Source organism: Poecile atricapillus, chromosome Z (assembly GCF_030490865.1).
Source record: "Poecile atricapillus isolate bPoeAtr1 chromosome Z, bPoeAtr1.hap1, whole genome shotgun sequence".
Classification (NCBI taxonomy): Eukaryota; Metazoa; Chordata; class Aves; order Passeriformes; family Paridae; genus Poecile; species Poecile atricapillus.
The window spans coordinates 4061748-4085376 of record NC_081289.1 but is presented as its reverse complement, the minus strand read 5'-3'; the positions used below and the strand labels follow the sequence as shown (position 1 = coordinate 4085376).

The window sequence follows — 23629 nt, the reverse complement described above, 5'->3', positions numbered from 1 at the left end:
TTCTATTTCTATTACATGTGCTTGCCTCAGCCCTCTGTGAGCACCCTGCCAGCTGGTTATCACCTCCCCTGGCTCACCAGAATATCTCAGGTCTGCAAAACTGAGCTACTGCCTCTGGCTCAGGAAAGCTGCAGCACTTCCTCTTATTACTTGAAGACAAAGATAACTCCTGGCAACACTTGTTCCCAGCATAATCTGGCTGGAATTCGGAATTCCATCCGTACAGGGGAACCTGTGCAGTTGGCACTGACAGATGCCAATGCTCAATGTGGTCAGATGGCAGCAGGCTGGGAGCTTTGCTTCACTTTTGTCCACTTTTCCCCACTTTTCAGCACAATTCTGTTGAGATGTGGAAGGGGAGACAACACCAGCAATCTGCAAAGGCACATTTATCCACCCCAATAAAAACCTCTGGCCACAAAAACCAGAAGCACATACTGGGATTTGGTAAGAGCTGGCATCCAACCAAACCCCAGCTCTGTGGGGATTAGCTTCTCAACAAGTGCAAAACAAGTTTACAGGTACATTTGTCCTTATTCTGTCATTTGTTAGCAATGCACCAAAACATCTGCCTCATTGCAAAGCTACAGCTAAAAAGTAGAAGTGTCCTGGTAGTGCCCAAGGTAGGATCACCTCATTCCCCAAATTCTTTATTGTTCAAGCCGTGACAGAGAAGGAAGCAAAGAAGAGGAGAGGGAAGGACCGGGAGGCTGAGGGTGCAGGGATGAGGAGAGCAAGCAGAGAGAGCCAAACCAGCAGGAGCTGCATGGAGGGAGGGCAGGAAGAGGCAGACAGAAAGGTTACGTGGAAGCACACCCAGCAGAGCCTTTGGAGGATTTTGGAGAGAGGAATCTCTGCTCCCTGGCAGGCAACAGCTTAATGGGTGGTCTGTGAGGAGATGGGAGCAGTGCTAGAGGCAGCTGGCAGCCACAGGCTGGTGCCAGAGAGGCTTTGATCCTCCTAAAAGCCTCTCCCAATAGATTAGGATGCCTGGCTGCCTTTGGCACACACATTGGGTCTAGTGAACCTTTTTGCCCCATACCCCAAAACAAACCAATTCTCCCAGAAACCCCCACATTATCAACACCCATCAGTGCTCTGAGTACAAACAAAACAGGAAAACAAACACATCCGTTGTATCCTTCCTGCATCTGAACTCTTTCCCTTCTGCTCTGTGTTGTCAGCTGTGCTCTGTCCCCCACGGAGGGACACGACCAACAGCCACAGCACCCTTTGTGAATCGGCTCTCTGACTTCCCTCTGTCATTTCAGCTTGCCCAAAGAGCAGCAGCAAGTTTGAGATCTCTCCCAGATACCTGCCCCCTTGCAGGGACATTCACCAGCACAACAATGGCCTGTGGCTCCCTGTTCTGCACTCCGTGCACTGGACAGGTTTTGGCTCAGCAGGCTGATGCACAGACCCTGGGAAAGACAACCTGCTTCTTAACCCACCCTAGGCATGGACTTGCCTGGGGATTCAGCACTTCCACACCCAGCAGGGAGATCAGAGGGTGCTCCTACTGTTATTTTTTACTGCATCCTGATCTCCCGAGGACAGGAGGCTGCTTTGTACCAGAATGATTCAAGACAAAGGTAAAAACGAAACGGCAGCATGGCCTTAAGGGCTGCAAAGGTGACTTAGACAGCAGCTCATTTCCACTTCACCAAGGAATGCAGCTGTCTGCTTCTTGCCTCAGCAGGTGTGGAGTCATCCAAGGACCGCTGATCCACCCCAGTGGATCCACTAATCCACCACCTAACACAAATAATTCACCTAACTCTGACCAATAACAGGAACATTCAAGCCAACATTTTCTGGCATCTCATCAGGGAAGCTTTCGGTGGGGTCCCTAGACAAGCCAGTAAGACAGATTTGCCCCATCTCCTTCCACAGTAGGGAAAGGCTGGAAAACTGGAGCTGAGCTCATGTAAGTGCTGGTTTCCTACAGATGGTGAGAGGCATCCTCAGATTCAGCCTGATGTCTTTGATGGATCAAGTGTTGCCCAGAGGTGCTCTGCACTGTGGATGGGAAAGGATTCTTCCTACAGGAAGCATTTCTGTACATAAATCTCAAGGAGAGCCCACAAGACTTTCAGCCACACCATACTGCCAGCCAGAAAAAGCTAATCTGCTACCAGGAGGCTAAAAAAAAAAGTCAGAATAAAACAGATGTCCTCCTCTTTACTACAAGGAAAGCTCTGAGCACAGCAGAGTGGGGAATTGGTCTAAATGATCTTTGCAGCCTCCACATCACACCTGCTGGGTGACTGTATGTATCACACTCCCTCTGAACCCTTCCAGTTCCTTGTCCCAGGTTATAGCTGGGAGGGAACCCAGCACATCCACCACATGAATCTACCACCACAAACCTCTCCCTCTAGCTTAATGAACACCCTCTGCTAAAACCTTCCTACATCCATCTCCCCATCCTCGTAGAAATTAATATCCTCCTTCACTCCGAGGGATGCACCCACTGGATTTTGACTGCTCTCCTCCAGCAGCATTCCTGGTGCTCCCCACCCCCAGCAAAACTTCCTTGGAGCAGCCCAGAAACCAGTGGAGCCCGTGGCAACCTCAGCCAAATGTGTCTCATGTTCCACTCGTGCGTGGGAGCCCAGCTGCTGGGGAGCCAGAGCAGCAGTGCTTGAGGTATTTGAGCTGTTACCACACAACAGGATTAATTTTAATCCAGGCTGCCTAATGCACCGAGCTGTCAGCACAGCCCACATGTTACTGCCAGACAGCTTTATTTACAGACTTCTGGGGACTGTGTGCACACAGAGCAGGTAGGAAAAAAGCTCAACCAGAGCCAAGGTGGAGGGTTCAGGGGGTTTGAGGAAAGGCAAGTATTTGAAAGCACTGCAAGGTGTACTGAGTGACAAGGTAGGGGAAGAAAGAGTCAATAAAAACTTAGGTGATACTCAAATGGTACCTCCAAAACCAAGGGGTCTTATTATCAGTGCCAAGTCCAGAGGAGGGTAGGAAATGCAATAAACTCTGAATTGTGTGAAATGCTCACTTGGAGGGCAAATCCAGGTTTCTAAAGATGGGAATGTGATGTATCAGAGCAGCCAGATGGGCCCAGTGGACACCTCAGACCCTCTCTGGCATTTTCTGCACCTGAACTAAAATGATTGAGTCATAGAATGGTGTGGGTTGGAAGGGATCCCACAGGCAGGGACACCTCCCACTAGACCAGGTTGTCCAAAACCCACCCAACCTGGCCTTGAACACTTCCAGGGATGGGGCATTCCCAACCCCTCTGGACAACCACATTGCTGAACCAGAGAAAAGTGAGTGCACAGTTGGAATCTGTCCCCAGTGCAGCATCACACCACTGCTCTGGATCTTTGGTTGCTGTGGATATTCAAACTGCAGGGAGCAATGTTGCTGTCATCCAGCTTCAGGAGGCTCAGAAGTTGTACCCCTGCTCAGAGCAAGGGACCCAACCACACACTCAGTCCCTGAGCAGAAACCTCAGCCCTCTCCTCACTTTTCCCCCCTGGTCCTATGGGTGGAAAAGCCCAGCAGGCTGAGGACAGGACAGCCCCTCAGGTTAGAGCTATTTCCAGCAGTATTTCCTCAAGCATTAGCAGCCAGCTCCCTTGACTGCTCCAGGACGTGGGAATATTTGTTATGGAAATTTTGTACAACATCACCACGGGCCAAATGCAGCCTACACAGGTCCTCAGTTAAACTCAGCAGCTGGCACAGAGCATATTCTCTTAGAACTAAATTTGACCAGCAGAGTTCAACAGGCCACTAAACAGACTTTGAAGGCCTCCAAGCAAGATGCCTTTCCATTTCCAGACACTGAACGAGCACAAAGCATCAGGATTAAATAGCCAGTGACCACAGCTACAGTGATACACTAGTCAACATCCACATGGGCATCCAGAGGGACATTTTCCAGGGAGAACACTTTTCCTCCCCCTCATTTCTTAATGTTTTTCTAGAAAAACTTACTTGCACATTGCAGGAAATCTCTCTCTCAATGCAAATTCATCACATTTGCTAACTTCAAAGAAATACTGGGGTATTTCTAAAGTAATCCTGAAGAATTATTAAACACAACAAAAAATGTCAGGACACTGCAGCCATAAAAAGGCCTTCTTTAGAGAGCTGCTCATTGCCATGGGGAGGGAGATGAGATCTGGACCAGGCTGAAGCCGAGACACGAAGTTCAGTCAGTCTTGATTTGCACACTCTGACCAGAGCCAGCACCTCCCCTGCTCAGTCTGTCCTGGCCCAACAGCACCTCCAAGAACTTGGGTATCCATTTCCCACATCTTCTGAAGCTTAAACTCTTCTTTGTTCCCCTCCCTGTGATGGCTCCCTACAGGGACAGCTGCTATAACCATGATCTGCTACAGCAATGGTGCATTTGTGGAATTTCACAGAATCATCACAGAATGGTTCGGGTTGGAATGGACCTCAAAAATAACACATAGTTCCAAACCCCTTGCCATGGGAGCTTCTCAGGGTCCCATCCAACCTGGCCTTCAACACCTCCAGGGACAGGAGTTTGAGTAGGTGTAAGGCAACCCTCATTCCCCAAAGCCCACCTGTGCCAAGAACACAATTCCCCAGTCCCTGATTGTAGGAGCCAGGCATCCTGAGAAGAGACAGCATTTCCAAAATGCAGCTTCCTGTGCTTAGAGGCAATTCAGAGTGTAATCAAGAGCCTTTGGGCAAAAGATGGAGGAACACAAGCAAACAGAAGCCTTTGATTCCCCACTAGCTGTAGAACAGGGCAATCCTGGCAGCAGTGTTCGGCCACAAGCTCACACACAAGAGAGGCTGATCTCAGAATGCCTGTTCCTGGGTTTTTGGCAATATGGAAGTAATTGATTTTTCTGAACAATTCTGGACAGCTGGATGCTTAAAATAGCAGCATAGATTTAAGTGCTTTCCCTCCCCTTTTGGGAGGGAAATGGAGATTTTACTTCTCCATTAATGCAGCTATTGCAGCTGCATGGGGGAGCCAGCCAGGGCTCTGGAGGCAGGAGAAGCAACCACAGCAGGAGGAACTGCTGCAGCCCACACCAAAGGACAACTGCAGTGGTTTGCATCAGCTGCAGGGATGCTGGAAGGACACAGCTGTGACAGATTTTTCCTCCAAGTTGATGCAGAAAGATGGGTACTGGCTCTACTGGACAAAACCACAACTGTTCTGTTCTGATGGCTGGAGCAAAGGCACTGACTGCTGTTTGCAACATGGATTTGGTGCTCCCCTGCTTCTCTCCTCTGCAGGACTTATGTTGTTTCCCTCAATCCTCCTGAGGAGCAAAAGTCTGGTACAGCAATTAGCCCAGAAAATGAATCATATTCCTGGAGCCTGCATCAAACTGTACAAAGTTTACAAGCGTCTTCCCAACTGTTTTGGAAGTTACTTAACACCAGAGATGAGGACAGGAGTGTTTTCCTTCCCCAGCCCTGCCACAGGATTGCCTTGGACATGTCACTTGGCTGCCACCTGAATTTTCCACTGGGGTCACTCTGGCCAGAGACCTACACCAAAAACTGTAAATGATGGATAAGATATTTAACCCCCAATCCAAGAATCAAATTCAAGCAACAGCACAAACTTGTTTTTTCACTAATGACAGCAAGATTTTCTCAAAGGAGTGAGCTGTTTCTGCAGTCTAAGCCAGCCCTAATGAGAGGCCAGCTACAGCTCAACAGAAGTTCATCAGTGTCCTGCCAATACACTTTTCATGTTTTTTGCTTCTGCTCAACTGCAGACGTGGCACATGAGGCTGAAGCCGTGTCCTGAGGTGGTTGGGCTTCCAGTCCCTGTTGCTCCAAAGAGGAAAAACTCCAGTTCCTGAACTAAGAATATCTGGATTCTTCTGCTGTCTCATCTGCCTGACTTTAGGGATCTATTATAAAGGAGGAGCTTTTAGGGAAAATACAAAAGGTGGTCCCCCCACCAAACGCCTGCTGTCAGGATGCTGAAACTGCTCTGGAGATCAGCCTTTAAAGCCAGGTTTGAGGAGAGCTGGCCCTGCCACATCACATCATCTCATTCCCAGTCTGTAGCTGCTTCTGCTGCCTCACAAACCCAGCCAGTCCCTTCATCCTCTGCCATGACCCATCTGCACAGGCTAAGTTCACAAGGCAGCAGGGTCTCCAAACTAATCCTAGTCAGGTCCAAGTTTCACCAGCTCAGATGCCAGACCAGCTACTAAAAACACAAAGAAACACAAACAACTTCAGAACAGACTGAATGATTAACATCTTAAAGGTAAGACTGCAGTTTTTATGAACAAGATGTATTTTCTGAAACATGACTACATTCATCTGTACATTAGATGTAAGGTAAAATAGGCAAAGCATTAATTTTTCCATTTCCCGCAGCTTCTCCAGCAAGCTGGCTCTGCTCTTTTGGAAGGGAACTGCTACCCTCTAGTGGGGCTGGCTGAGAGCAGCTTTTTGGAAAAGTTTTTTCCATCTCAAGGCAGGAATTTAAAGAGAAAGAGGCCACACTTGAGAACTCAACGTTTGGGGTCACACTGTACCTGGCTGATCCCTACTACAGCTCAAGGCAAATAAAGAACAGCTCCATATTCTGAATGGAGTGGGTAGGGAAAAACCCACGAAGAACCCCACAAAAGAACCCTACACACCTTAATTTACCATACAGATGTCCTGGGGTATAGTCTACATCCAAAGAAATATTCAGCTTTTCCTCCCCACCCTGCCACACTCCAGTGGTTCTAGCATTTAACTCACCCTCATGAGCTCCTTGAAGAAGGGATAACAGAAGGCAGCTGCTCACATTTCAGCCCCAGACTGTAGTTTCTGCCATTTTCTTGTCCCCATTCCCAGCTGGGAGCACACCAACCCCCTCTGGGCAGGGCAGGTGACACCTACCATACTCCCCAAAGACCAGGTATGTGTATTTCTTGTGCTGCACGATCCAGGAGACAACTTTCACACCCAGCCAGATCAGCAGCATCCCCAGCGTGGCATCCAGGATGAAATTAATAAGGTAGCTAAGAGCAAAGGAAAATTCAGGTTTCAGCTGTGTTCTTAAGTCTTATCCAAAATCTTTAATTTCATAATGGAAATTAATAAAAAAAACTCCCACGATTTTAAATAACTCTGCTTTACAATCCAAACTCGCTTCCTTTTTCTTTCATCGCATTTTTCTAAGCCTTACCAGCAATTTCTTAGTTTAAATGCTTGTTCAGGAGAGAAGGGACAGGCTCTACCAACTCTCTGGCACTGCTCATTTATTCATATAGAAATAAGTACTTTTTGAAAGTCACCCCTCCAAAAAGCAAAGGCTTTCCATTTGCAGCATCTTTTTTTTCCTTATTAAAAACAATGAAATCTCAAGTTTTGGAGGAAACAGAACCAAACTGTTCCAGAATTTCACACAAGAAAATGGCAGCTTTTTGGGCACCACAGCTGCTCTACAAACTGAGCAGCAGAAGAGGCAAGAAATCCATTTTTCTGAGCAGCTGCAAGAGGCTCCCAAAAACAGAGAGACAGACTGAGAGGCAGGTTTTGAGGGAGGTGATGGGCCCTGGCTCAGCATTAATAACCCTGAGGTCCCAAAAACCTCCGGTTCAGGTCCCAGAGCAGATCCAGGAGCTGAACCCATCCCTGCCAGGAGATTTTGGCTCAGTGGATTTGGGCTCCGCAGCTCTGGATGTTGAAGTGTCACTGGGCAGAGTGCCAGAGGCAGGAGACCTGCAGGGACCTTCTGGGGATTGCAGGGTCCAAGCTCTAATCCAGGGCTTGGTATTTTCATGAACTCCAAAAAGAAAAAAGAAAATCACATAGACTAATGTGGGGTTTTTTTATGCAGTTTTCCATTATTGCAATATTTTCTGCCAGATTTCTGCAGCATGAAGAAAATGCCAAGCACAAGGCTACAGCAGTGAACATTTCCTTTTCCAGAACTCGATACTGCCTCTGAACCAAGAAACTGAAAACAACAATCTGCTTTTGATATCCACTTTGAAAGCATAACATTAAGTTTTTCTACATCCAAAAGCTCAGGCTGGCTTTTTACAGTTTCCAGCTGCTGAAATCAAGAGCATTCCATACAAACATGAGGTTTGGTGGTTTATACTGGGCAGGACACAGAACATGAGCCTCAAAGCCCAGGGACAGGGCTGGAGGGTTTTAAGCTGCCTGGTTCGGGATGACAAGTCAGGCAGTGCAGGGAAACATAAAACACATATGAAAAATAAACAACACACCCAAAGGGCACAGCATAAGCATGAAAGGGTTTATTTTAAAACACTGTCTGTTTAAAAAAACAACAATACATCATTTGAGAGGTTATGTGCAGCCCCAGCCAAACTTGTGTCTGCTTAAAGAAACATATCAAGGTGAAGCACTTTAATATAAAAAAGGAGATGGGCCAGAAGGTTTTAAGGAGCATTTTGAAGCCTAAAGGAGCTCCTCAAAACGAGATAATGTTAATACTGAAACTAAATTTTTATCTGCAAAGTGGCTGAAGTAAAGGTGGCACTTTTACAGTAAGTCTGAAGTTTGGTTTAGAAATCCCCTAAATAGGACCAGCAAAAAAGACAGCAGAGACAAAAACAAGCCCAGCAGGGTTTATCCCCATGCAGTGCTTCAAATGGATCAGTTTCCACTACTTATGACCCTTCCCAACACAATTCTCCCTTTGACAGATGTAGGGCATGAATGCAAGTGCCCTGAGTACTTACAGAGAGCAAGGGTCCTCCTCAGTGAGATCAGACAGAAAAACATTGGCAAAGTGGATGAAGAGGGCACCTATTGCCTGCTTGGAGGTATCATAAAACCTGGAGGAAAAACCAAGATTTTCTGGAGGAGTTATGCAGGGAATTTTATTTCTAGTGAGTACCAGCTAATTTATGGAGGTTTCATTGGGAAGCAGCAGCACATTTCATTTAAAAATTAAATGTCATACAGAACACACAGGGGGCCTAGAAGACTGTTAGTATAAGAGGAAAAAAATATTATAAACACAGTCTTTTCAAGTTTCAAATGAAAAATCTCACCATATCCTCCAGGGACGCCTCTCTGCCTTTGGTTCCTTAAATCGTTTTACTGCAAAGAGAATTAGAGAGGTTACATTAGCCAGATGAACCACTCCACATGTGCAGCCTGCACCAACCTTCACTGCAGAAGCAGTCAAAAAGTCCTGCAGGACCCTCAGCATTTGCAAGTTTAAAGCTGAGCAAAGCCAAAGGACCTCCCCCAGGGCAGTGGTGGAATCACTGTCCATGGAAGTGTCCAAAAGACACAGATGTTGTGCTTAGGGACATGGGTTAAGGGTGGGCTTGGCAGTGATGGGTTAATGGTTGGACTTGATGATCCTGGATGGCTTTCCCAGCCATGATTCCATGGCTCTATTCTCTGGCCTGGATGCAAGCCAGCCAGAGGCAGTGTCTGCACCCAGGGGTCAGCAGGATGGACAGCAGAGGTGTTTGGAGAGAGCCATGTGCTCTGGCATCCCTCAGAGCAGCATTCCTGGACCATGGGAAGTGACCTAGGGAATGCTAAGGGAGGGGCCATCACTACCCACCAGCCCTAATAATCCTTCCAGGCAGCTTGGAATTACAGTGCTGACACTGAAGGAGCTCTTCACTCCCTGAAAACACACAAGGTCAGGTAACTGCTCTGTTCTCTCCAGCTGTATTTGAGTGCCCAGGCTGTCCCCAAAGGGCAGCCTGGGCTCCTTCCACTGGGAAATGCCTTCCTGATCCAACGTGGAAGGATGCAGGGATTTCCCTGACAGGAGCCTTGACATTTCAGAAGTGCAGCTTTGTGCTGCTTTTACTGGCAAGGTGGCAGTGCAATAGATGAAAAGACAAGGGTGATAGGACAATGAGGAACTTCTTTCAACTAAAAGAAGAGATATTTAAAAGAAGATACTTAAAAGAAAATATATTAAACTGAAGATAAATTCCTTACTGTGAGGATGGTGAGGCACTGGAACAGGTTGGCCAGAGAAGCTGTGGCTGTCCCACCTCTGGAAGTGTCCAGGGCCACGTTGGACAGGGCTTGGAGCAACCTGGGACAGTGGAAGGTGTCCCTGCCCATGGCAGGGGGTGGAACAAGATAGTCTGTAAGGTCCCTTCCAACCCAAACCATTCTCCAGTCCTGTGATCTCCCCTAACCCCAGGACTTCAGGCACATGCAGGGTTTTGGTGTCCATCCCAAATCCACAGAAAACCAGCACTGCAATGACCTGGTCCATAATTTCCAGCAATGAGTAGCACAGCATCACTCAAGTTACACCAGACATTGCTGCAGCAGTTTGTCCTACCCCTGTCCAGAAAAAAAAACCCTCCTAGTTTCCCTCATCCATCTGAATCCCACCATGAGATATCCCTGCAGCAATGACTTCCATCAGCACAGACAAGATCTATCATTACTGATGTCCTTCAAAGGCCAATTTTCATTTCACCTACCCACAAGCATCAGAGCCATGGACCAACCAAGTGGCCAGAAGTGCTTAAACCAATGCTCAGCTCATGGGGTCAAAGAGCACAGCCCTGCAGAAAAGCTCTTGGAGGGGTCTTCAGGCCACCAGGCCAGCCAGCTGACCACTAGCCCAACCAGAGCAGCACCAGGGGAGATTTTCATTATTTTCTTAATGAGAAGTGACATGTTATGTATCCACAGCCACTCAGGCTAGAAACCCAGTAATTCAGTGTGATAAGATGACAAGTAAGAGGTAAGAAGTTAATGGTGTGGTGCCTTGTTGAACACAGCTTGTCATGCCTCATTAGATTTAAGAGAGTTATCTGAGACTGTGTAATTATCAGAGACAGTAAAACTGTTGTATTAAAGATAAAAGCTAGCATTATAGAGAAATAATTAACTGCTTAATAGGGCATTTACTGTGCAGAGCTGCAGCAGGCTGTCTCCAAATTAAACCAGAAATCCAGCCAAGATTACCAGAGCTTAAACAGGGAGCAGAGTTGTTTGGTAGCTGTGACCTGGGGTTAGGGGGGGATGTTAAATCCACCCAGGAACAGCACCACATCTCTGAAGACTCCAGGAGATGGTGGACCCCTCCATGAAGCAGCACTTCTGTGCTTAGTGAGCACAGCAGGGCTCTGGAGACTGAACAACAACTGCAAAGTTTCCCTCTCCTCTTCTGAACACTACAGAGAACCGAGCCCTGGCATGCACAGGCTCGGGTGGAGAAAGGCTGAAATCTCCTCTGTTCTCCTTAAAATGTGTTTCCATTTGCTGCAGTCCACTCAGCTTTCCACCAGCTGTAGGTGGGTTTGCTACTTGGGCTCAGACAGGTCAGTCCATCCTTAATATTTACTTTAAGACAAGTTAATTAAATATGTAGCTTACTGCATACAGAGTTGCACAAGATGGAAGAGAACCCCCATTCAATTAGGTTGAAAATGAGACTGGAATGTACCTGGTCTATACCAGAAGGCATCAGGACCCCGTTCCCAACCACAGGATTGAGGATTTTAATGCCGCTTCCCTTATCAGCTTTGTCCATGTGCAAAGCAAACTGCCTTGTGCAAGGAAGCAATGTTATTGCACATCTTGGAAAGAAATTCTTCCCTGTGAGGGTGGGGAGGCTCTGGCACAGGGTGCCCAGAGAAGCTGTGGCTGCCCCTGGATCTCTGGAGTGTCCAAGGCCAGGCTGGATGGGGCTTGGAGCAACCTGGGAGAGTGGAAGGTGTCCCTGCCCATGGCAGGGGGTGGAACTGGATGATCTCCGAGCTCCCAACCATTCTGTGACTCTGAGATTTTTTAAGAGCCAGGGGAAGGGCACCCTTTAAACATGAGCAGAGCCCCAGTGGGATGGTGCCTGCCTTCCTCAGGGTGTTCCCTCACAAGTTCCCACTCCTCCCCTACTTGGCTCCAGCTGCTGCAGACACAAAGCTGTGAAGCTGAACCAAAAGGGAAGGAAGATGAGTGACAATCTGAGAGATCCCCTGCCCACAGCAGAGAAAGGGTGGGGCAGGAAACAAAATACTTCTCAGCCTTTCCCCTTCAGTCAAGGACAATAAAGATCATACATGCTTGAAATTCCCTCAGAACCACCAGACTGGGTGGAAGCTGACATCTGAATGAGAATCGGTGAAATTTTAGGAAAAAAAAAAATAAAAAATTTGCTGTAGTCTTTCAATGCAGATCTGGAAACACTCAAAAAGCTAGAAGATAAAAGCACAATGACAGCTGTCCTCACTCTTTTTCCAGGGTAATGTAGAGGTTAATATTCGTTATGGTGTTCTCTTGATGCAGTAGAAAGGGGACAGACAGCTTTGCCTAAGCCCTAGACAAAGACAAATGCTGTGAAGTTACCAGAGCTTGCCACAGTCAACATGCCACAGCCTACTTCTGCTTTTAAACAAACTTTCTGATCATAAAAATTAAGACAAGGACAGTAGCAACAACTGCCCTATTCCCTTGTGCTGCTCCTCACCCATGAGGGAACATCCTCCCTGCATCCCCCATTGACCCCACACTGCATTCAGACAGATTTGCTGCAGATTTGTGCACCAGCACAGGTATAAACCCCCTAAATTAAGCAGAATTAGCTGCAGCATCAACCAGCTGCTGATCAGCAAAACAGGCTACCAAGTCAGATTTCTACAAAATTATAGAGGGAAACTTAATTCCCTTGGATATGGTTAGACATGCTTGGCTGAGAGCCAGACCACCTCCCTGACAAATCTTAGTGCAATCAGCCACAGGATTCTGAAGCTGAGGCTTGGGAGGGAGGTCTTGGCTCAACAGACAGAACTACTGGGATCTGATTTACAGGGATCCAAGCCTGACCCCACTTAGTTCAGCAGCAGGCCTGGGAGGTAGATACTGAAAATGAACCACACATGAGAATTTTATGTGCATTAATACACCCAAATTGTAAGAGGTCCACCAAAAATAAAGCCTGAAATACCGCAAACTGGTGATACTGCTACCTGCTTTTAAGAGGGGATTAAATTGACTGCCATAAACCCCATCTCCAGGGTCACATCCCACTAGCAAGAGGGTCAGGACTTTATTTCTGGCCTGTTCCAAAGAGGACTTGGAGCTACTGTACCAGGGAGGAAACAGAAGCTCTTTCCCTGCCCAACCTCTGTTATTTTCAGCAGTACAGTCTCCAATAACACATTTCAATCTATTTTGCAGGACACACCCTTTCCCAGGCTCTTTCCAAGCCCCAGGCAGGAAAGAAGCCAACATGCAGGATACAGAGCCAAAACCCTGGGGTCTGCACTATTCTTAGCCCGAGCATGCAGCCACTCAGACAGCTCGACCCCAGACACAATGGCAGGAAGCAGCAGCCACTGTTTGCAGAGAGCAGCCAAAGAGCTGCTGGCCAGAGCAGTGTGAAACTTATATCCCCCATCACTTCAGGGAGCAGCAAAAGTCCTGGTTTTCCTCCTCTAAACAGCTGTCAGTGTTTTGAGGACATGGACTGCTGCTGACTTCCATCCTCAGGTCTGCACTAGGTGTATTTGGTGGTTGCCCCCCAAAGAGCCTTGTACCAGTGTTACGAGAATGAGAGCACCTCTAGCAAAACGGGCAGAGGAAGGAACAGAAATTGAGACTGTGTTAATGGAATCACAGAATGGTTTGATTGGAATGGTCTTTAAAGACATCTCGTTCCGACTCCAGGACACCTTCCACCAGAGCAGGTTGTTCAGGAGCCTCAGCTGGAACATTCATCCTTCTGGAGACTCCAACTGCTCCAATGAAGGCCACAGAGGACTCTGGCATGGTTGTCAGTTTTAAACTCTACCCTTTGTGTCTCATTTTTACACAGATATTTAAAGCTGTTATTTTAGCCAAGTGCCAGGTGGTCACCAACCAAAGCTGTGAGATAATAAGCATCAGTCATGCTTTGCACATTGAGAACAGAACATATTATCTGCTGACACAGCAGGTCCTACAGGACACCTGGACTGAGGCTGGGCTCCAACTCAAATACAGAGCATCCTGGAGGAGGCAGTTGTGACTCCCTCCATATAAAGCATCACTATATTGCAAGCCAGCGTCTTGAAAAAATGGAGTTTAGACAAGGAAAGATAAAGTAAGACCATAAAATCCAAGATCATTAAGAGAATACCACCTGAAGGATGAAGTGATGCACAAGCAGTTAACACAGAATCACAGTTTGAGTTGGAAGGGACCTTAATGATCATATACTTTCTACTCCCTTTTAGCACTAAAGACAGGATTTTATCAAAACCCAACTTTTATCATTAAAGTCTCTCTGCCATACAGTTTTCTTAAAAAAAAAAAAAAACCAGCTGGAAATTTAATAGACTCCTTAAAGCTTTGCATGCTCCACCCCATTAATTTCCCTGTACAATTTCTTGTCGCATTAAGTCACCCATAACATCAAACTGCTCACCCCATGCTACAGAACCAACTCAGCCAGGTGCAAGGTGCTCAGCTGCCTGTGGATCACAGGTAACTTCTCATGAAGCTCTACTCTACCAGCTCATTTCACATCTCCCCCAACCCCTCTGTTCTCTCAGGAGCTTCCCAGTCCCCGCTCAGCTTCCACCACTTGGTTTGGCCGCTTGAGGAGTGACAGCCAAGGAGAGGTCAGAGCAATCAACAGCTGCAATTCAAAAGCTTTGTGGAAAGCTGTGTGCAGCTTAATGAAGCACACTGAGCGCTGCACAGACCTTCCAGCCCACAAAGTGCAGCACGTGTTCTCAAGCTCATCCAATTTTCAGATGTACTGAAGCAGAAGAGAAACGTGCTGAGAGTCCTGCCATGTGCAGCTCGTTGCTTAACCCACAAACCTACACATAAATCAGCAAGGACCCAAGCTCCACAATGCCAGAGATGGTTAACCTCTGTGGCTTTGTTTTTCTTTGGAGGGATGTCCTGGGGTGACTTTATGATACTGGTATCCCCAGTTGCCTGGTTTATGTGATTTATTAAGTTCTGCACCTTTAAGACTGGCTTTGAGAGCAAAGGGAGAGAAGAAGAAGCCACAGATTGTGTTGAAGAAAAACATCACTCCCCCACATCGCTCTCCTGGACTGTGGTGTCTGCAGCACGGACAGACAGCGGGACAGAGCCTGTCTTTGGCTTTTAGTTAGTTTTAGCTAGCTGAGGCAGAGGAGTTCCCTGGACCTTTTTTTCCCTTTGTCTTGTATCTGTGCAAGCCTGCTCTGGACTGAAAAACACCCAGCCAAACCCCGGGAGCTCACGCCTGTGTCCCACCGGGCCCTGGGCCTCGGCACTTTCCAGTGCCGGAGGGACTGATAAGAGCCTGAGCGAGCCGAGCTACACCACATGAAAAGGACTTTTCTTCCTGGATTTGCCATCCCATCGAACAGTGAGAGGTTTTATTATTTAATATTATTCAATTTCTGTTAAATAAACAGCTTTTTCCACTTCTCTCCAAGGAATTTTTTTTCCCGGACCAGTTGGGGAGAGGGGTCATTTAAATTTTGTTTTCCTGGGGGAACCCCATTTGGAGTTTTCCCCCAAATTTGCCCGAAAATAAGACAAGGGAAAAGCATTTACAGGGGTGAAGTTGGAATTTAAGTGTTCTTGTGTGTGAACAATTAAACTCACACACAGTTATGCACTTATGTGATAGCAAGCAAAGTCAGCAGTGCATGTCTCGGGCATGGTAAGCCTGCAGTGTTTTTGTGTCTTGGGCAGATTTATTTCAGAACAGCATGGAGGTCTGGACAGATCAAATGCTCTAGCATTTCTTTCTTCTTTTTCTTGACATGGACTCCCACCCACCCTCATGAGGTATTTCCAGCATGAAGTCAAAACACAAACCAGAAAGCACTCAGGATTCTTTTGAAGCACAGAAACAGCATTTCACTTCAAACTACATACAGCAACCACCCTGAACCTAGCACTGGGGCAGAATCACAGGATGGTTTGGGTTGGAAGGGTCCTTTGATGGTCATCTTGTTCCAACCCCCTGCCATGGACAGGGACACCTTCCACTAGACCAGGTTGGTCAGAGACCCATCCAACCTGACCCTGAATATTTCTAGGGCTAGGGCACCCATCATCTCTCTGGGCAACCTGTTTCAGTGTTCCAGCACCCTCATTGTAAATAAATTCTTCTCGTATTTCAGCTAAATCTATCCTCTTTCAGTTTAAAACCACTGCCCCTTTTCCTATCACTTGAGGGTCTAGTAAAAAGTCACAAAAGGTGGGTTAAGTTTGATTTATCTGGTGGAGATGAGTGCAACAGGTTCCATGAATCCCTCTCAAATGTCAGACACTTCTCAAGACGAGGATGCTCTCTCCAATTTCACCACCCAGGAGAAAATCAACATTGAAAGCTCAGCTGGAAAACCCACAGGGATCAAGAAAACACAGTTCACAGATCAAGGGGATACTCCTGATTTCTTTAACAACTGTTTTCTACCACAGAGACACTATTTCTTTTACAGCAAGTCTGGTAAATTCCTATTCTGTGGCTCTGCCTCAGGACAAACTACTTGGAGCAGTGTCTAAAACACCATCCCAGCATCTCCAGCACCAAGTCCTGCCTGGGGGTCAGCACCAGGGTCCCTACTGCAAACAACTCTGCTTTTTTAGCTCAAGGCAAGATGTGCTGGAAGAGTGTCTCCAGCAGTGACATGCAAGAGAGAGGGACACTGCTGTCACAGGAGTCAGCATAAAGACATTTTCAAAAGCAAAGCTGACAACCAGATTTCCCACTGGGTTGTGGGAGCTCAGTCCAGTCCAGCTCTTCTTGCCTGGCAATATGAGTGTTTTCCAAGAGAAAAATCTATTTTCATACCAACATTGCAAGTGCTACTATACCTCATTCAGCAGCTCAGAGGGCTGCCAAGACAGTTTCAGACAATGAAAAAGCTGGAAGAGAAACAAATGTTCGTGTGTGTCCTCAACATTGTTCATGGTAGAGAAGAAAATGAGTATACCAGCTCCAGGGAAAACTTTTTCTGTTCACAATGGAGACAAAAATTCTTCAACTCCCCAAATTCACTTTTCTTGCACTCTAGTTAATTCACAAATAAGGTTGTGGATGTAATTTCTACAAAAGATCTTTTCTCATTTCAAAGAGTTTTGCTGTCATCTGTGCAAACTTGGACAACTTTTGCTAGTCTAGAACCTCTTCCTCAAAAGAAAAAAGGTTTCAATGAATAGCAACAACTGCAGGGACTCAGTCCTCAAAAGCACACCCAGCCCTTGCAAGTGAGACAACTGCAATGAGCTTCCTTCACTCAGCTGAGCGATGCTCAAGAAAAAGCATCACAAATTGCTTCAGATGGGATTGCACAATTATCCCCACTCCTCAGGGTCATGACCTCCCTGAGGGGATGTCCTTGCACAGGAATCCAGATCGCCACACGCACACAGCTGCTGGGCTCCACTGCCTCAAGTGTTTGTGTCTCAGTTCTAGGACTGTCCTTACAGCCAAAGTGCCTCCAAAGCCACTCCAGGCAGGTGGAAAGCGTAACATCTCTTTGCCATTTGACTCCCAAATGAGGCAAAGCTGCCACCAGAGCAAGCCCTGCTCATACTGGGATAGGCTTGACTCCAGCTTTAAAGACCTTGCTGGGAAAGCAAGAGAGTGTTTGTAAGCTAAAATGAACTGTCGTCATTATTGCTCATGGGAGCTGACAGAATAACAAAACCCCACTAAACAGCTGTCCTGACTCCCTGCCAAGGCTGGGCACCATTTACCTCTGGGTCCTGTTTTCACCACACCACACAAAGGACCCATTTCACAAAATCCACTACAGTGGGGAGCAACCACCCCACTCAATCATTCAAGACTAATTTCCTACTCCATTAGGTTTTCCTATCAGGTTGGCAGGAGAGAATCTTTCCACAGCCCTAAAAAATACAAATTTAATGACACAAATTGCTCTGATAAAAACAAACTTATAGCCCCTGCAATGACCATGCTTGGGACCCACATTCAAGAGGGATATTCTGAGCACATCCCATGCACACACACCTGCAAAACTTTGTAGAATGCCACTTTATTGTTAGTCTGAGTTCCTCTACATATTTTCAAGGGCTCTGAAAAGTATCTGCACCATTTGGAAATTTTATCCATCCAAATCCAGGTGTTCCTATAGCTGAGCTTGTACTTTAAAGTAGAAGGAATGGAAAAGGCATTGATTTGGGTTTGGACAGGAGGAATTCTGTACCATGGTTTTGAGTCAGAAGGGATTTGAAGAACATCCAGTTTTAAACCCCTGCCATGGGTAGGGACACCTTCCATTAGAGCAGGTTGCTTCAAACCCCATCCAGCCTGGCCTTTGACACTTCCAGGGATGGGGCATCCACAGCTTCTCTGATCAACCTGTTCCAGGGCCTCACCACCTTCATGGACCTTGTTTCCACTTATTAACCCGTGGCCTGCAACATCCAGGAAAGCAGAAATCACAGTAATAAAACCAACAGAAACACACACTGAAAATGCCACAGTACTGAGGAAAAGAAGTATCCAGGGGCTGACTCCAACAAGAGAAACATCCTAAATTCTACATGATGCAGTCACCCAGCTGGGACTGCCTGGCTGGATGTAATGAAGATATAACCAAAGTTCCCAGGAAGTTTTTTGTTTCAGCTCCAAAGGCTTCCATGCCTCCCTGGAGCCTTCTCCTTCCCAGAAGGCTGCCAGCTGAATGTGCCACAGAAACAACCCAAAAGCTGCAAGTTGCTGCCCAACATAAAACATGGTGAGCCCATCACAACCACCGTGGGTTAGGAGTCGGCACACAAACAGCCCCTCCAGCAGATCCAAGGAAACCTCCAGCTGGAAGTGTGTGACTGGGGCACAGATAAGGACCAGCTGGGGTGGATTAGGGACCACCAGCCCAGCTGCAGCCAGAGGAGGTGCTGTGGTTGGGATCCCAGGGCTGTAAACACATCTGCTCTTGGGGTCCCAGCCAGCAGTTCCTCCACAGCTGAGTCACAACCAAACCACACAGGATCAGCTTTCGGTTTCTCTTCATTAATCAAGAGGTTGTTAATGTTCCCAGAAATACTAGCCCTTGCACCAGCAGTTAGCTCAAGGTTGCTGATTTTCTGGCAGAGGTTACATAGCCTCATCCACAGAGGTATTCCAACATGATTTACCTAAGTCCTTGATTTTATGGGACGCCCTATGGAGTTTATGGGGCAATTAACCCGTACACACACATCACTAGGGGGAACTGGAACAGAAAAAGAAATTACCACTATTCTTACTGTCAATATTTGGTGAAAGACAAGCAGTGGCATGTTGCAACTGGGCTGCTCCAGCTGGAAGAAGGTATCAGTTATCGCTGGAAGAACTTGTTGCAGTTTTCCCTGGCAGCCTGGTGTTAACCACAGCACTGGAGCCTTTTAAAGTGGTTTCTAAAAGGCGGGGGGGGGGGGGGGGTGGGGGTGGAAGAGAACCTCAAAATCTGCAGCTACTTAGCCAGAAAACTTGGAAGTTTCGGCTCACTGTCACCACAGGCTTTTAAACAAGGAAAAAAGATCGAGTTCTGGCATGTTGATTCAACTTGTGCTAAACCACTTAACCCTGAAGAGCAGCAACACACACACTGCTCTGAGCAAAACACAGCTGCAGCACAAAACAACAGTAAATTTTCAAGGCTCGTTCAGCCTTAGTGTTCCCCACCTTTCCACAGGATCGCAGAATCACTGAGGGTGGAAAAGACCTCTAATATCATCAAGCACAATCATTAACCCAGCACTGCCAAGTCCTCCACTAAAGCAGGTCCCAAGGTGCCACATCCACACGTCTTTTAAATCCCTGCCGGGACGGTGACTCCAGCACGCTGCCCTGGGCAGCCTGTTCCAATGCCTTCCCCTTCCCGGAAAGAAGCTTTTCCAAACACCCACTCTGAACTTTCTACAGTGTAACTTGAGGCCGTTCTCTCTGGACCTGGAAATCACACCCCGGGGTGATTTTTCTCACTGATTTCTCCCACCACCACCACCCCTTTGCCAGTAACAAAACACGTTCTCTCTGTAACTTCTTTCCCCAGCCGCTCAAGCCCCAAAACTTTGCGCAGCTGAAGGGAAAATTAAGCAAAGCAGTATCACGGCGCAATTAAATCACCCTCACCTCGCAGCGCCGCGTCGGACACCCGCCCCGTTTTTGTCAGCTCCTCCCCGGCAACTCACGGGGTTACACCAATAGTTTTTTTACCCTTCATTAAAATTTTCTAAGTGACTGAGCAATGGCTCCCACAAGCGCAGCCAATTTTAACAGATTACAGCCGCGCGTTCCGCGGAGCTTCATTACCATCAGATTAGGGAGTTTTTAAGAAGGAGCATCTGGCGCTGCAACCGCCGGCTCGGGAACATCCGCAGCGCTTCCCTTCCTCCCAAATCCAGCCGGGACACGGCGCAAAACTTGGTGCTTTTTAATGAACGGGCAGCCAGCCCCGAGGTGCCGCCGGTCCCCCCGGTCCCCCCGCGGGCAGGGGGTGCCCCGAGCTCCCCGGTACTCACGCATGAGGGTGCTGAAGGCGCAGAGAGCCAGCAGCGCCTGCAGCAGCACCCCGAAGCGCCCCAGCAGCGCTCCGCTGCCGCAGCCGTGCGCCGGGCGGGGGGCGGCCATGGGGCTGCGGGATGCTATGGGATAGGAGGGGATAGGATGGAAGGTGCGGGATAACGCGGCACTGGGAATGGGAATGGGAACGGGGATGGGATAGCCCCGGCCCCGCCGCGCACAAAGGCGGCCCCGAGCCGCCCCCGCCCCCGGCCCGCCCCGCCGGCAACAGCGCCCGGGGCGGGGCGGGAGGAGAGGGACGGGCACGGCAGAGGGGACCGAGAGGGGAACAGGGACAGGGGATGGGGACAGAGATAGGTATACAAAGGGGACAGAGACAGAGGGATGGGGATAAAGATGGGGATGGAGTTGAGTTGGGGATGAGGATAGGAACAGGGACAAAGAGATGAAGATGTGGAAAGGGTTGGAAATGGGGACGCAGTGGACGCATATTGAGATGGAGATACCATGGGAATGGAGATGGGGACAGGGATAGGGGTGGAAATGGAGATGGAGTTGGACATGGGGACAAGTGTGGTAGTAGGGATGGGGAAAGAGACAGGGTGTGGAAGAGGTTGGAGATGGGGATGCAATGGGAATAGGCAGACAGAGTTATGGAGATGAGGATGGAAATTAAGATGGAGATGTAGATGTGGAAGGGGTGGGAGGTGGGGATGCAATGGGGACAAAGATGGAAACAGGTGGGAATGAGGATGGGGACAGAGATTGAGATGAAGAGTGAAATCAGGATGGAGATGCAGGCAGAGACAGTGATGGGGAGGACAGGGGTTATGGATGTGGATGAGGACAGAGATAGAGGTGGAGATGATTATGGAGATGAGGATGCGAGGTCCTGGAGGGAATTGGGGTGCTGGATTGGGGAAATCATGCTGAGGTTTGGAGAGCTGGGTTGGGGGAGTCCTGGTGGGATAGGGGGTCCTGTTGGGATAGGATATGCTGGACTGAGGGAGTCCCAGAAGCATTTCAGGTGCCAGGATATGGATGTGCCTGCAGGGTTTGGGTTGCCCTGGCTGGAGAGGTCCTTGCAAAGTTTGGGATGCTTGACTGGGGAGGGTTGGTAGAGATACCAGTCAAGATTGGGGTGCCAGGTTGAGGGGTTCCAGCAGGGATGGGGGTGCTGGGTTTGGAAGGTCGCAACAGGGTTTGGGGTGCAGGGTCCTGGTGGGGTTCAGGGTACCAGGCTGGAGAGGATCCCAGCAGGATTTAGAGTGCTGGGCTGGGGGTAGTTGTGGTGGGATTTTGGGTTCTCAAACTGCAGCCTCAAATCTCCTTTATTTGCTCCGCTGTGTTACACTGCTGCCACCCCCCTCTATAGCCCCCTCCCCACGGGGCAGGTTTCGTTTTCTCTCTTTGCAATGCACTTGAGCCCATCTTTAGGGAGCACTGGGGTCACACGGTGAAATTTCCCTCCCTGATTTTGCAGGGTAGGAGCTTGTGTTTAGTTACAAAACCAGAGAGGCTGCAAATCTTACCCTGTCATATGACTCTGAGGGATGGCCTTAGAAACAGCGGTAAATGTTATGAGAAAAGAAAATCATGGGAGCTGGCCTGCTTCCCAAATAGGTCCAGTTTACAACACAGGAGGGAATTGTGTTGTTCCTGGGCTTGGGAATCCCCTGTTCTGGGGAGGTCATTAGTGTCAGGCAGTTTAGGCTGGAGCCTTGTTCCTCCTCAACTCAGTCAGCACATCACTGAAATAACAAAAATAGTTCCTCTTCCTTTTTTTTTTCTTTTTTTCAGGGGTGAATTGAATTTTGGGTTGATAGCTGTTCACTTAGCTCACTGACTTTAATCACAGTTTAATCACAACTTCAGCCAGGGAGGTGGAAGTTTCATCTCACTAACTCATTTTCAGCTGATTTTGTATGTGCAATTGTTAGTTTCATAAAAAGGTTCATTCCCCTGAGCTGGTAAATCTGATTGTGTTTCGCAGTCAGTTGCCTTTATATTAAATTCTAAATCAAATATTAAAGTTGATACTTTCATTTAAGCCAGTTGGACACACTGTGTGGAAGCATCTATTAAACAAGTACACATTTTAACAGAGATTTCTTCAGGATTTTTTTTACATTTTCTCAGATTTCCTAGGCTGCTGCTAAAAAGGCATTTTCAAGAATTACTGGATGATAATTTTTCCCCTGGGAGGTGCCTTGGACCCAGGTCCAGCACAACAACTGGAGAAAACAAAGGGAAAAAAAAAAAAAGACATTTAAACAAGATGGGTATTTCTTAACCAAAATTTCACTGTCTGTGAATAAGCTGCAAGTTATCTGTGATATTTCAGGGTCTTTTCCAAGGGGACAGTTCCTTAAAAGCTCCCTCGGAGCCAGTGCTGCCTCCTCCACTTTCTTCAAGCCCAATTAATGGTGATTTCTCCCAGCTGCTTTATCAGCAGCACAAAGTTGTCTGAGGCCCTTATTTCCAGGTGCTGATAGTTTTACAAGAGAGCAGAGTGCCTCCCATGTGTGAAAACACTCAGGCTACAAGAGGGCAATAAAGAGAACGCCTTGATTTCCCCTCTCCCTGCAGGAAGAGGCAGATATCCTCCAGTGGCTGCTCATGCTCCACACTCCTCTGTGAAAACACAGCTTGGCTTTCTCTAAAGCGCCATTTGCACTTCAAAATATTTGTACTTTCTGAACCCATGCAAAAAATCTTGAAGTTTGTCTGTATCTCAAGTTGACAAGTGGAGTCCAGGAGCTTTGGTTATTAAATTCTAACCTATTAATTATAAATTTTCAGTGCTTTTTTGCCCCTCCCCCTTAGGAGACTTTAGAGCGCTTTTCAGTATCTAAAGGGGCTGCAAGAGAGCTGGAGAAGGACTTTGGACCACGGCATGGAATGATAGGATAAGGAGGAATGACTTCACTGCCAGAGGACAGGTTTAGATCAGATATTAGGAAGAAATTCTTCCCTGGGAGGGTGGGGAGGCCCTGGCACAGGGTGCCCAGAGAAGCTGTGGCTGCCTCTGGATCCCTGGAAGTGTCCCAGGCCAGGTTGGATGTGGCTTGGAGCAACCTGGGACCGTGGAAGGTGTCCCTGCCCATGGCAGGGGCTGGAATGAGACAATCTTCAAAGTCCCTTCCAACCCAAACCATTCTAACACTTGAAAAACACCCAGCAAAAGAAAAAGCAAGTCAAGTAAGCACT

General features: G+C 47.7%; 1 protein-coding gene across 1 annotated transcript in view; it reads right to left on the bottom strand.

Moving 5' to 3' along the window:
- Nucleotides 1-20632, bottom strand: part of LOC131573838 (store-operated calcium entry regulator STIMATE-like) — a 29746-nt gene extending 9114 nt beyond the window's left edge. Inside the window, exons 1-4 of the mRNA XM_058828122.1 lie at nt 20419-20632; nt 9009-9057; nt 8694-8789; nt 6877-6998 (exon numbers count right to left, since the gene is read on the bottom strand). Coding sequence (XP_058684105.1) covers nt 6877-6998; nt 8694-8789; nt 9009-9057; nt 20419-20527 — 376 coding nt within the window. The 5' untranslated portion in view covers nt 20528-20632. The remainder of the gene's footprint in view (nt 1-6876; nt 6999-8693; nt 8790-9008; nt 9058-20418) is intronic.
- Between the last annotated feature and the right edge of the window lie 2997 nt (nt 20633-23629).